The 14,007-nt window shown below is 36.2% G+C and overlaps 1 protein-coding gene across 1 annotated transcript in view; it reads left to right on the forward strand.

Annotated features, from left to right (window-relative positions):
- The first annotated feature begins 484 nt into the window (after window positions 1-484).
- The window catches only part of LOC128661367 (uncharacterized), a 145,430-nt gene continuing 131,907 nt past the window's right edge, over window positions 485-14,007 (forward strand). Inside the window, exons 1-2 of the mRNA XM_053715631.1 lie at window positions 485-599; window positions 5,862-7,803. Coding sequence (XP_053571606.1) covers window positions 581-599; window positions 5,862-7,803 — 1,961 coding nt within the window. The 5' untranslated portion in view covers window positions 485-580. The remainder of the gene's footprint in view (window positions 600-5,861; window positions 7,804-14,007) is intronic.

Below are 14,007 nucleotides of genomic sequence, written 5' to 3' on the forward strand. Positions count from 1 at the left end.
ATTATTAAGAAGTGGAAGGTATTTGATACAACATAGACCCTCTATGGATCAGGACATTGCTCCAAACTGGATGAAAGAGCCAGGAGGAGACTGGTCAGAGAGGCTACCAAGAGGCCCACAGCAACTCTGATGCAGTTTAAGGAATTTATGACAAAGGGTGGTCATTGTGTGCATGTGACAACAATATCACACATTCTCCACAAATGTGGCTTGAATGGGAGGGTTGCAAGAAAAAAGCCACTCCTCAAGAAAGGCCACATGTAGGGGCATATTTAACAATGTGCGAGTGGACATAAAAAGTAGTAGCGTATCATGTCCACTGCACATTGATAAATGCTGAATCAATAGCACTTATGTAATAACCTAATGAGCTGATCTGTATGACATGAATTGTTATGTGTGCCTTTAAAATATACCATACATACAGTTAATCAGAACTATTTATTATTATTATTTGTCTAAACCATTTAATATACTTTTTACAGACACGGCCAGAGCACTGAGAGATCAGGTTTTGATGTAACTGGAGTGAATAAGGGAACCTTCTTCCTGAGCACAGACATTGGAGCCTGTTATCAGCATGAACTCATATGTGTTAGGTGAGTAAAATAGATATTATGCTGACTTTAATTACTGGGAAAATAGAATAGATCACTCATTAACCCCTTGAGTGCTAATGATGGCCCTGAGCCGTCGCAGAGTTTCCCACTATGGTGCTACCAATGGCTCAGACACATCACTAGCATTCTCCCACCTTGAGGGATATCTTAGGGCTCCTACCCCGGCGATCGGGCCATAGTGACTGGCATCGCTGGGGCTTCATGTTATGTGCGGTGACATCACGCACAATGACGTGGTGACGTCACCGCGCAACTTTATTTAAAATTCATAATGTTAAGTATAGGAGCATGGGGCATGCTGCTTAGAAGCCTGTATCTCAGGCATCTAAGCAGCTACAGACCCCAAAGACCTATCACCTATCCTTCCCAACAGTGTAAGTCTTGGGGATCTGAAAAAAAAAAAGTTAAAAAAAAAACAAACAGTATAGCACCCAGGTGGGAAAGTGCTTAGCACTCAAAGGGTTAAATGAATATAAACTATTATATTTATATCTGCATCTTTAAGAACATTTGTGTCAACACCTGCTCTCATAATACCTGCAACTCTACCTTCTCCTCCTGCCCTGGCCCAGCTCAAGGAACTCCCATAACTACACTTAAACCTACCTTTTTCCCATGTGTAACACCCACAACTCCACCAGTGAGTGTTCCCCACCCAGGACCGCCACTAATTTGTGGGCTTAATTTAAAGGGACAGTACACTGTAAAAAAGTTTTTATGTTAATGTATTTTCAAGGACTTGTTATACCAGCTGCTCTATATAAAATTATGGAAAAACCTCTCTAAGGGGAGGGAGGTATACACTGGGGATATTTGGAGTTTGACTTACAGTTAGATTAAGGTTATATTTCTCATTATAGGGAAATGGAAGTTAGGTATGACTGTGGTAGGGTCCTGTGATGCTTTATAACAATATTACAAATTGCTTCTTTAAATCTTTTAACTGTACTTTAAAATGTGATTTAGAATTTAACTAATAGTTTTATCAATAACCTTGAATACGTTACCAGAGTAAAAAGCAGTCGATATCCAATATTCCTTGGTAGGAATTATTTTACCTCAGATCACCAATAAGTGTATATTGCAATCAATGAGAAAGGTAGATTAGCTTTGCTCGAGTAAAGTGGTATTTCACTCCCAGCAGGAACCAGTTACAAGTTTTAGCTTCAGCAGAAAATCTCCCTTTTCTCTATTGCATTCACTTTTTATTAGTTTTCCATCATCTGTAAATTGTGGGTGGTCCTCCTGGTCCCTTCTGATTGGATATTTGGAATACCTGATTGGACTGGCCCTTAACGGAGTTGAGCATGTTTACTATGGCAACGCATCTTTTGAACAGTTAATTCCTTTAACTGTCCTACCGGTATTGGCCCTTAGGTGGCAGCATTACGAATAGACATAGCAATACATGTGGCAATATCATTTCTTAACATTTTTAAACAACTTAATTATTTTTATAAAATGGTTATTTAATCAGATTACACTCTCTGCATTAATCATATATAACCCCAATTACAGATGGTTAATATTAGGTTATTTTTTCTGATTATTCTGATACCAAATATGTTATATTATTAACATTTTATTATATTAAGGCAAATTAATACTGCTAATTATTAGCTTAAAATGCATTACAATTTTATCAGTATCCTGGCATTTATATATAAATAATAGCCTATTTTGAATTCAGTATTGTATTGTATTCCAACAAGAATATGCCATATTTTATGTTTCTAATAAGCCCAGGATGTATCGACCTTCTTCATGCAGATCTGAGATTATATGTCTGAAAAATATAAACAATACCGAGGTTATTAAACATTTTTGACTGACTAAAACAGTTACCTCCCAAGCTTAGCAAATACCCATGTAATAATAATAGAGAATTAGACAATTTCCCAAATTTCTATATTTAATACATTCTGGGGCATGCATTCAAACAGAGAGAAAAAAAAATGTTTATTTGCTGTCTGCTTTAGTGCTTCAGAGTCACACCTCAGCATCTGTCTTTTGTTTCCCAAGGCCTTCACTGCCCCACATGGGGTCAATCCACGAGTAGTTGTAAAAGTCTTAATACAGCATATTTTCTGTCTAGCTAGCAGTGCAGATGTGTATTTGATGTTTAGGGATAACTAACACCTATGTGCATAAAAGCTGTTTCCCTATGATTTTGATCAGTTCCAAAAGGGTATTTCAGACATTTCGTCTCCATATATTTTGTGTGGTGTCACCTATCTGACAATCTATCCTCTTAATTTGCCTTTTATGACTCATCCTGTCTCAAACTGTAAGTTGATTATAGCAAATTTGGTATGGGCCTCATGTTCCATTGTCCCCCCCCCCCCCCCTGTGTGTTTAGCATAACTTTAACAATGAGTGTGGGAGATCTCTTAGAAATAATCCTTTGTTCTACAGACCATGTGCACATCCACAGATTTATTAAATAAAGATAAATATACTTCTATATATTATTTAATAATATTTCAAATACCTTGACAGTTGTATGATTATTTTATTAGGTTATAATACTGTTTTAGCAAATTATTTTGTTCATTTAACTTCGTATAATTATATATTCTGTGTTGTGTGATTATTTAATACTGTTTATAATGCTGTTTAGCATTTAAAGTCTTCATTTCAAAGCTTTAAAAATAATGCATTAGTTGTTACTTATGACAATTTGGAGAGGGGCCTGGAACCTAACTCCCTCATTTCCAATTGACTTACATTGTAAACTGGGTTTCGATTTACAACCATTCCTTCTGGAACATAACCCCGGTGTAAACTGAGGGCTACCTGTATATGTGAATATACATATATATATGTGTATGGTATATGAAAAATGAGTGCTAAGCAGAATGAATGTAAGAATTTGTTCACTTTTATAGCACAACTCACCATCCCCATTTTGTGGTAAATTAGTAAAAGTACATCCCGCTACAGTCAAGTCCCAAAAAAACTTTCATTTTTCAAATAGGGCATGTAATTTTAAACAACTTTCCAATTTAGTTTTATCAACAATTTTGCTTTGTTCTCTTGGTATTCTAGTTGAAAGCAAACCTAGGAAGGCACATATGATAATTTCTAAGCCCTTGAAGGCTGCCTCTATTTTATTTACTTTTCACAGCAGGGGAGAGCAAGCTCATGTAGGCCATATAGATAGCATTGTGATCACGCTCGTGGCTAGTGGCAGACACTGCACTAATTGGCTAAAATGTAAGTCAATAGATAATAACTAAAAGTCATGTGATTAGGGGAGGTCAGAAAATGCTTTGATACAAGTTAGTCACAGAAGTAAAAAAGTGTATTAATATAACAGTATTGGTTTTGCAAAACTGGGGAATGGGTAATAAAGGGATTATCTATCTTTTTAAACAACAAAAATTCTGGTGTTGACTGTCCCTTTAACATTGGATGAATCATCCCCAAAAGTTAATTAGCATCCATCCAATCATAGCAGTACAGATCCTCACACATCTGTAAATGGCTGTTAGAGATTAGGGTGGAGTTATAGTTCAGGATAAATTGGGTCACTGAGCATTAACAAGGAACTCTGGGTTGCATAAAAGTGAGAGCAAAGTGCTGTCTAATTTTCCCCTGAAATAGAATTTTGAATCCTGGTTGTACCATCTCATATTTTTGGATATCCTTGGAACCTTTTTGCCTATTTATTTTTGTGGATTAAGAGATTTTGTGGGATCAGATGCAGAGGTATTACAGAGCTTGAATATTGATAACCCAGTGCTTGGAGGAGCAAACATTTGGGGAAGTATAAAAAATAACTGTTTAACTATAATTATAAAGGGACATGAAACCCAAAAATTATTTCACGATTCAGACAGCGAATACAATTTTAAACAACTTTCTAATTTACTTCTATTATTTAATTTGTTTTATTTTCTTGGTATCATTTGTTGAAGGAGTAGCAATGCACTACAGGTTTCTAAATGAACACATGGGTGAGCCAATGACAATCGGTATATATATTCAGCGACCAATCAGCAGCTTTAACCTAGATTATCTGCTGCTCCTGAGCTTTCATAGATAAACCTTTTTAGCAAAGAATAACAAGAGAATGAAGCAAATTAAATAATAGAAGTAAATTGGAAAGTTGTTTAAAATTGTATTCTCTGTCTGAATCATGAAATAAATTTTTTGGGTTTCATGTCCCTTTAAGGTCCTTATTAAGATTTGTATCCAATGATTATAGGCCCAATTTTTATATATACTTATCCCTATAGACTCATTTATCTTGTCTAGGAATCTAATTCACCTAATAATACGAGCAAGTCTTGTTACAAATAGTGTTCACTTAATTCAGTTTATTGTAAGAAAAACCCTGGTTTTGTGTTTAAGCATATTTTATTTTAGTAGTTTTATATTCCCTAAGGTTGAGACTTGTTGAGGCATTAGAGGTTTATATGTGTTTCTTTGCCTCTAGATATGCATTCTGAATATGACTGATTGCATTGTATTATTAAGTTAACAAAACATATTTTTAATGTTAATACTGGCTAAGATTGTATTAAATAACTGTTCGTAACTCATATTACATAATTGGTCCATGCTGGTTCATTTTAATTTACCTTGTAATAGACTTCACTGTTAGTTTTAACCCTATGGGTACAAATCTAAGCAAAATAGTAGATCTTATTTCATCTTGTGTCAGAGAGTTTGTTTTCTGTATAATTAAGTTGTATATCACTTGTTATTAGCTTGTTTATTGTTTAATAAATCTGTATATATTTTTTTCAAACTGAATCCTCTTTACTCCACAAATATAATTCGCTGTGTTTAAAAAGATATCACCTGATTAGAACTACTAAAAAAAAATACAAATATATGGGAGATTGAGACAATAGTAATTTTTTTTGTTGGAGGTTACTGCTGAGATAGTCATAATTAATATTGTAATCTAAAATATACAAGACACCTCTCTTGACCAGAATACAGATGTACTTGTTCCCTGGCTGAGAAAATTATCCACATGCACATTTTTTTTTAATGGGGACCTATAACTTGTTTTAATCAGTAATCCGTGTTTTATTTTATTATGATGAAGAAATATTTGCATTATTTGTCTTCCGTTGCTTGAATTTTTGATTTACAGGTTAATCAATTTAAAAATTAACACAAAACAGAAGCCATTCTATGGAGTGTAAATAAATAAATATGATTTTTGAAAAAGATGGATTCCATTAAAAAGAATAAACTTTCTTTATTCCTTTTCTTTTTATGTAGACAAACACGTCAATAGTTCATATCCATCCTTCACTACAGGAAGCATCAGAATGATACCGCAAACTCCAAAAGTCTTAGACACCAATGACTATTCACAAACATTGGGGAAATCACAGCAGATATTTAAAGAAGATGGTGAATTGGCAGGAACTGGGCAGCAATCATTATGTACAGAGAGTAATTTAGTCATCAAACAAGAGGACAACATTTCTGACTTATCTAGTGAAATGATTATCCCAGAGGATAAACCACACACATTTACGGAGTACTCCAAACATTTTAAGGAAGGGAAAAGTCTTAAGTCTAACCAAATGATTCATACAAATAAGAAACCATTCAAATGTACAGAAAGTGAGAAAAGCTTCACATGTAATTTGCATCTCCTTGAACACTACACAGTTCACACAGTTGTGAAACCTCACATGTGCACAGAATGTGGGAATTGTTTCATATCTAAACAAAGCCTTATGTATCACAAAAAGACCCACACAGGGGAGAAACCTTTCACATGTAATGAGTGTGAGAGATGTTTCAGATCCAAAGCAAATCTCATATCTCATGAAAAGACCCACATAGGGGAGAAATCTTTCACATGTACAAAATGTGGAAAAAGTTTTACACATAAGAGTAATCTGAAAACTCATGAAAGGCTTCACACTGGAGAAAAGCCATTCACATGTACAAAGTGTGGAAAAGGATTTAGGATCAAGAGTGATCTAAAATATCATGATAGGATTCACACAGGTGAAAAGCCTTTCACATGTACAGAGTGTAGAAGAAGTTTCAGACATATGAGTAGTCTGAAAACTCATGAAAGGATTCACACAGGTGAAAAGCCTTTCACATGTACAGTGTGTAGACAAAGTTTTACACATATAAGTAGTCTGAAAACTCATGAAAGGATTCACACAGGGGAAAATCCTTTCACATGTACAGAGTGTGGAAAACATTTTACACAAATAAATAGTCTGAAAAATCATGAAAGGATTCACACAGGGGAAAAGCCTTTCACATGTAGAGTGTGTGGAAAATGTTTTACACAAATAAATAGTCTGAAAACTCATGAAAGGATTCACACAGGAGAAAAGCCGTTCACATGTACAGAGTGTGGAAAAAGTTTTACACATAAGAGTAGACTAAAAACTCATGAAAAGAGTCATACAGGGGAAAAGCCTTTCACATGTACAGAGTGTGGAAAAAGTTTTACACTTATGAGTAGTCTGAAAACTCATGAAAAGAGTCACACAGGGGAAAATCCTTTCACATGTACAGAGTGTGGAAAAAGTTTTACACATATGAGTAGTCTGAAAAAGCATGAAAGGAGTCACACAGGAGAAAAGCCTTTCACGTGTACAGAGTGTGGAAAAAGTTTTACACAAATAAGTTATCTGAATACTCATGAAAGGAGTCACACAGGAGAAAAGCCTTTCACGTGTACAGAGTGTGGAAAAAGGTTTACATATATGAGTAATCTGAAAACTCATGAAAGGAGTCACACAGGAGAAAAGCCTTTCACGTGTGCAGAGTGTGGAAAATGTTTTAGACAAATAAATAGTCTGAAAACTCATGAAAGGATTCACACAGGAGAAAAGCCTTTCACATGTAAAGAGTGTGGAAAAAGGTTTACACATTTGAGTAGTCTGAAAACTCATGAAAGGATTCACACAGGAGAAAAGCCTTTCACATGTAAAGAGTGTGGAAAAAGGTTTATACATATGAGTAGTCTGAAAATTCATGAAAGGAGTCACACAGGGGAAAAACCTTTCACATGTACAGAGTGTGGAAAAAGGTTTACACATTTGAGTGGTCTGAAAACTCATGAAATGAGTCACACAGGGGAAAAACCTTTCACATGTAAAGAGTGTGGAAAAAGTTATAGACATATAAATAGTCTGAAAATTCATGAAAGGAGTCAGTCACACAAGAGAAAAGCCTTTCACAAGTAAAGAGTGTGGAAAAAGTTTTACACATAGGTCATCTGAAAACTGATGAAAGGGTTCACACAGATGAAAAACTTTTCACATGTTTATAAAGTAGAAAAAGGTATCCCGTACCAGTCAGGTATCACAAAACATAAAATATTTTTTTTACAAAATGAACTTTATACGCACTGTGTGGAAACCTTTTAAAAATTATCATAAAGAGGTCTCTAAAAGAATGGCATTGTAAATAATACTTTCTAAATCCCCAGTTACAAAATCTCCATATTGAAAGTGCTCTCCTGCTGTCCTTTGTTCCTCTAAACATGTGCACCTCAGTTTCTCTCATATCAATATGATAGAATCTAAACACCACACAGCAATATACAAATCTGTCCTCATACTGACCAGTTTACACAACCATTAAACACCAAAGCACCCCCAGTATTATTTATTAATATGCCAGTTTTATGAGTTGTATGTTTTGTTTACATAGGGGAGAAAATTATTACATTTACAGAATAAAGGGGTCTTTATATGAATAGAATGCTAGAAAATTATATAAACAAGAACATCAGCCTTTAATAATTTATGTGTAGTCTCATATAGAAAGAGAAACAAAAGAAGAGGTGCCTCATAGTGTAATATGTCCAATTCAAATTGTGATTAGGGTTTGGTATTTTTGCACTCTCACTTTTGGTAAAGCACTAATGTGCTAGTCAAGTGTGTCAGGATCTCAGAGCCTCTTGGCTGGCTCCTTTCCAGGACTAGTAGCGATGTCCTTGCTACATTCAGCTGGGCTCCACAACCGTCAGGAGAGGTATGTATTGGAAAGTAACTCCGTTCTAACCCACACAGCTGAGCCCTCACTGAAGGCTAAATCCACAAGAGGAAGCGGGTGTGACTCTACAACTCAAAACCAAATTCCACTAGTGTGCACATAACCCGCCACAGCACAATGTGGTGCGGCTATCCTAGTGGCAGCCAGGTAGAACAGTGAGTGGTCAAAAGTTAAAACATTTATTAAAAACTTACACAGCAATGCATTTCTCGGCTGACTGCTCCATTTCATCAGTCTGTATTAACAATATAAAACAGACACTTCAAAGATTCACAGTCCCCTGGCATACAGTCAGGCTTTTTAAACAATAACCCCCACACCAACGACTCACTCTGAGTCCCACATGTTGCAGCTAGTGTGAGGATGTTAAAAATATAGTAGATCCCAAACAGTCTGTATAAACAGAAATGAGGCTTACCCGTGTAGTCTTTAAAGCCAAGATTCAGAAAAGTGTTCTGTAACTACTCACCGCTAATCCAACTGCAGTAGTACATTCTGACTGCTGTGCAGCACTTACACTCCCGGCGTGTAGTCTCACTCCTGTTCCTGTGATGTTGGCAAAGACCCTGATGCTGGAGCAGCTGGGGCTCTCCACTCTGCCACTAGAAAAGTAAATAGTCTAAAAATAGCAACAATGTTGACACTCCAGAGTTAATGGAATCAGGAGAGGATATTACATTTAAAACATACACTTTATTACGGTATCCATAAACGTTTCACAGGGGCACAGCAAGTAGACAAACAGCTGATGCGTTTCCCGCCTCCAGGGCCATAATTTCAAGTAAATGTGATTGGTGCTTGGGATTTTAAATAGAGAGCGGGTTTTATATTGTTTATACAGATTGACAAAACAGGATGTCAGCTGAGAAACACGTTACTCTGCAAATGTTTGATAAATGTTTTAACTTTTGACCACTCTCTGTTCATTTAATCTACCCAGCTGTCACTAGGATAACTGCACCACACTGTCCTGCGGTGGGTTATGTGCAAACTAGTGGAATCAGCTTTTGAGTTGTAGAGTCTCACCCTCTTCCTCTTGTGGATTTATCCTTCAGTGAGGGCTCACCTGTGTGGGTTAGAACAGAGTTACTTTCCAGTACATACCTCTCCTGACAGTAGTGGAGCCCAGCTGAATGTAGCAAGGAAGTTGCTACTAGTCCTGGAAAGGAGCCAGCTAAGAGGCTCTAATATCTGGGCAATAATACCCGACCCTAATCTCAATTTGAATTGGACATATTACACTATGAGACACCTCTTCTTTTGTTTCTTTCTATAGGAGACTGCACCTGGATTTTTTTGATATTTGGAGAGTGCTGCCGACCGTTCTAGTAGACATTTAACAATTTGGACACTTTTGGTATAATATTGGTTTATGTATTTTGCGCCCTCCCTTTTGTGAAATATTTTTTATTTTGGTTTTGTATATTTTAATAATATATTTCTAGGAGATATAGTTAATGTTGCACATAATGTGGATAAACCTTTTCTTATAGCAATAGATGCTTAGCATTGTACATGTTATATACCAGAAGAATTACTGATGGGAAACTGATTTTATTTCATGAGACACAATGGGCTAGATTACAAGTGGAGTGCTAATTTGTCTGTTTGTGGGTGAGCAATAAATAATCGGTAATTACAAGTGGATGATTATTGCTACCGCGAGCTTGTGATCAGATCTCTGGTTAATTTTATAAAAGCCCCTATATGTAAGTGTTAGTTTTCTTTAAAAAAAAAAATAGCATTTAAAAAAACAACATCCCCCCCCCCCCCGCCGGCACTTAGCAGTTTTTGGGTGCTAAAGTGTTGTTAGAAAAGACAGCACTGAAAAGTGTCTTTATATTGTGGTCTATGGGAACTGTGTGTTACCTGTAAATATACATTTATATGCTTATATACATATATATTTATGGTTAATATGTGTATATACACATATTAACAAATATGTATGTATAGAAGCATATACATATATATTTATATTTGCTGCCATTGCTGCACAACTTACCCCCTGCGCTGCGCTAGTTCTCATGCTGTGTATCACGGCATGAGAACGAGGCTCCCATTGGAGCTTATGAAAGCACGCTCTCGTGAGTGCAATGCTTCTGTGCAATGCACATGTGCGGTCGTGTTCACATTGCACCTTCCCTGTAATACCAGCACACATTTGAGTGCACTGGTAGTACAAATAGGAGCTCAAATATTGCTTAAACTAAAGTGATATTTTGCGCTCCATTAATAATTTAGCCCAATATCAGTAACCGGTACATACGTGATCATAATCACTTTAATTTAAATGGCTACTATAACCTACATGTATACTGGGGGGTCGATCTGATAAAAATCGTCGCCCGCAAAAGCCGGCGACGCCAATATTTGCGCGGGTTTGGTATCACATATACGGCGTAACCTAGAAGTTACGCGCGTATATTTCTGCCGTCGCCCGTAGTTTTTTGGGCTATAGGCAGGTATACCAAACCAGCGCAGTTTGGTATCCAGTATGCAGCGTAAGGACTTACGTGGCGAAAATGGAGAAAACTTACTCCATTTTCACCTCGCCACAAAAAGCAGCCGTAAGAAGCCTTACGCTGACTATTGGAGCCCCGTAACTCCCTAAACTGGCTGCTAAAATAAACCTAACACCTAACGCATGCGCAATGTCTATCTCCCTGTCAACCGCGATCTTCTAAAATAAACCTAACACCTAACGCATGCGCAATGTCTATCTACCTGTCAACCGCGATCCCCCCCCCCGAAATCCCTAATAAAGTTATTAACCCCTAAACCGCCGCTCCCGAACCCCGCCGCCATCTACATAAACTAACCCCCTACTGTGAGCCCCTAAAACCGCCGCCATCTACCTTATCTATCCCCTAATTAGAACCCCTTACACCGCTGTCATCTACCTTATCTATCCCCTAATCTGACCCCTTACACCGCCGCCACCTATATAAAAATTATTAACCCCTAATCTAATCCCCCTATACCGCCGCCAGCTATATTAATATTATTAACCCCTAATGTAAGCCCCTTACACCGCCGCCATCTCTATTAAAATGATTAACCCCTAATTTAATCTACCTACCCCGCCGCCAGCTATATTATCTATATTAACCCTAAGTATATTATAGTTAATATAGGTATTACATTATATATATTAACTATATTAACCCTAATTATATTAGGGTTAATATAGTTAATATAGTTACTATAGTATTTATATTAACTATATTAACTCTATCTAACCCTAACACCCCTAACTAAATTTATATTAAATTAATCTAATTCATTTATAAACTAAAATATTCCTATTTAAATCTAAATACTTACCTATAAAATAAACCCTAAGATAGCTACAATATAATTAATAATTACATTGTAGCTATGTTAGGGTTAATATTTATTTTACAGGTAAATTGTTCATTATTTTAAGTAGGTATAATAGCTATTAAATAGTTATTAACTATTTAATATCTACCTAGTTAAAATAATTACCCAATTACCTGTAAAATAAATCCTAACCTAAGTTACAAATACACCTACACTATCAATAAATTAAATAAACTACAAACATCTATCTAAAAATACAATTAAATTAACTAAACTAAATTACAAAAACAAACAAACACTAAATTACAAAAAATAAAAAAAAATTACAAGATTTTTAAGCTAATTACACCTATTCTAAGCCCCCTAATAAAATAATAAACCCCCAAAATAAAAAAAATTCCCTGCCCTATTCTAAATTAAACAAATTTCAAAGCTCTTTACCTTACCAGCCCTTAAAAGGGCCATTTGTGGGGCATGCCCCAAAGAATTCAGCTCTTTTGCATACAAATACAATACCCCCCCCCCCATTACAACCCACCACCCACATACCCCTATTCTGAAACCACCCAAACCCCCCTTAAAAAAGCCTAACACTACCCCCCTGAAGATCTCCCTACCTTGTCTTCACCACACCGGGCCGAACTCCTGATCCGATCCGGGCGATGTCTTCCTCCAAGCGGCAAAGAAGAATTCTTCCTCCGGCGATGTCTTCCTCCAAGCGGCAAAGAAGAATTCTTCCTCCGGCGACGTCTTCCTCCAAGCGGCAGCAAAGTCTTCATTCTTCCGGCGGCATCTTCAATCTTCTTTCTTCGCCAATCGGAATTAAGTTAGAAAAATTTTATTGGCTGATTGAATCAGCCAATCAGATTCAAGTTCAATCCGATTGGCTGATCCAATCAGCCAATCAGATTGAGCTCGCATTCTATTGGCTGTTCCGATCAGCCAATAGAATGCGAGCTCAATCTGATTGGCTGATTGGATCAGCCAATCGGATTGAACTTGAATCTGATTGGCTGATTCAATCAGCCAATCAGATTTTTCTAACTTAATTCCGATTGGCGAAGAAAGAAGATTGAAGATGCCGCCGGAAGAATGAAGACTTTGCTGCCGCTTGGAGGAAGACGTCGCCGGAGGAAGAATTCTTCTTTGCCGCTTGGAGGAAGACATCGCCGGAGGAAGAATTCTTCTTTGCCGCTTGGAGGAAGACATCGCCGGAGGAAGAATTCTTCTTTGCCGCTTGGAGGAAGACATCGCCCGGATCGGATCAGGAGTTCGGCCCGGTGTGGTGAAGACAAGGTAGGGAGATCTTCAGGGGGGTAGTGTTAGGCTTTTTTAAGGGGGGTTTGGGTGGTTTTAGAATAGGGGTATGTGGGTGGTGGGTTGTAATGGGGGGGGTATTGTATTTGTATGCAAAAGAGCTGAATTCTTTGGGGCATGCCCCACAAAAGGCCCTTTTAAGGGCTGGTAAGGTAAAGAGCTTTGAAATTTGTTTAATTTAGAATAGGGCAGGGAATTTTTTTTATTTTGGGGGTTTATTATTTTATTAGGGGGCTTAGAATAGGTGTAATTAGCTTAAAAATCTTGTAATCTTTTTTTATTTTTTGTAATTTAGTGTTTGTTTTTTTTTGTAATTTAGTTTAGTTAATTTAATTGTATTTTTAGATAGATGTTTGTAGTTTATTTAATTTATTGATAGTATAGGTGTATTTGTAACTTAGGTTAGGATTTATTTTACAGGTAATTGGGTAATTATTTTAACTAGGTAGATATTAAATAGTTAATAACTATTTAATAGCTATTATACCTACTTAAAATAATTAACAATTTACCTGTAAAATAAATATTAACCCTAACATAGCTACAATGTAATTATTAATTATATAGTAGCTATCTTAGGGTTTATTTTATAGGTAAGTATTTAGATTTAAATAGGAATATTTTAGTTTATAAATGAATTAGATTAATTTAATATAAATTTAGTTAGGGGTGTTAGGGTTAGATAGAGTTAATATAGTTAATATAAATACTATAGTAACTATATTAACTATATTAACCCTAA

This window comes from Bombina bombina, chromosome 5 (genome assembly GCF_027579735.1).
Source record: "Bombina bombina isolate aBomBom1 chromosome 5, aBomBom1.pri, whole genome shotgun sequence".
NCBI lineage: Eukaryota > Metazoa > Chordata > Amphibia > Anura > Bombinatoridae > Bombina > Bombina bombina.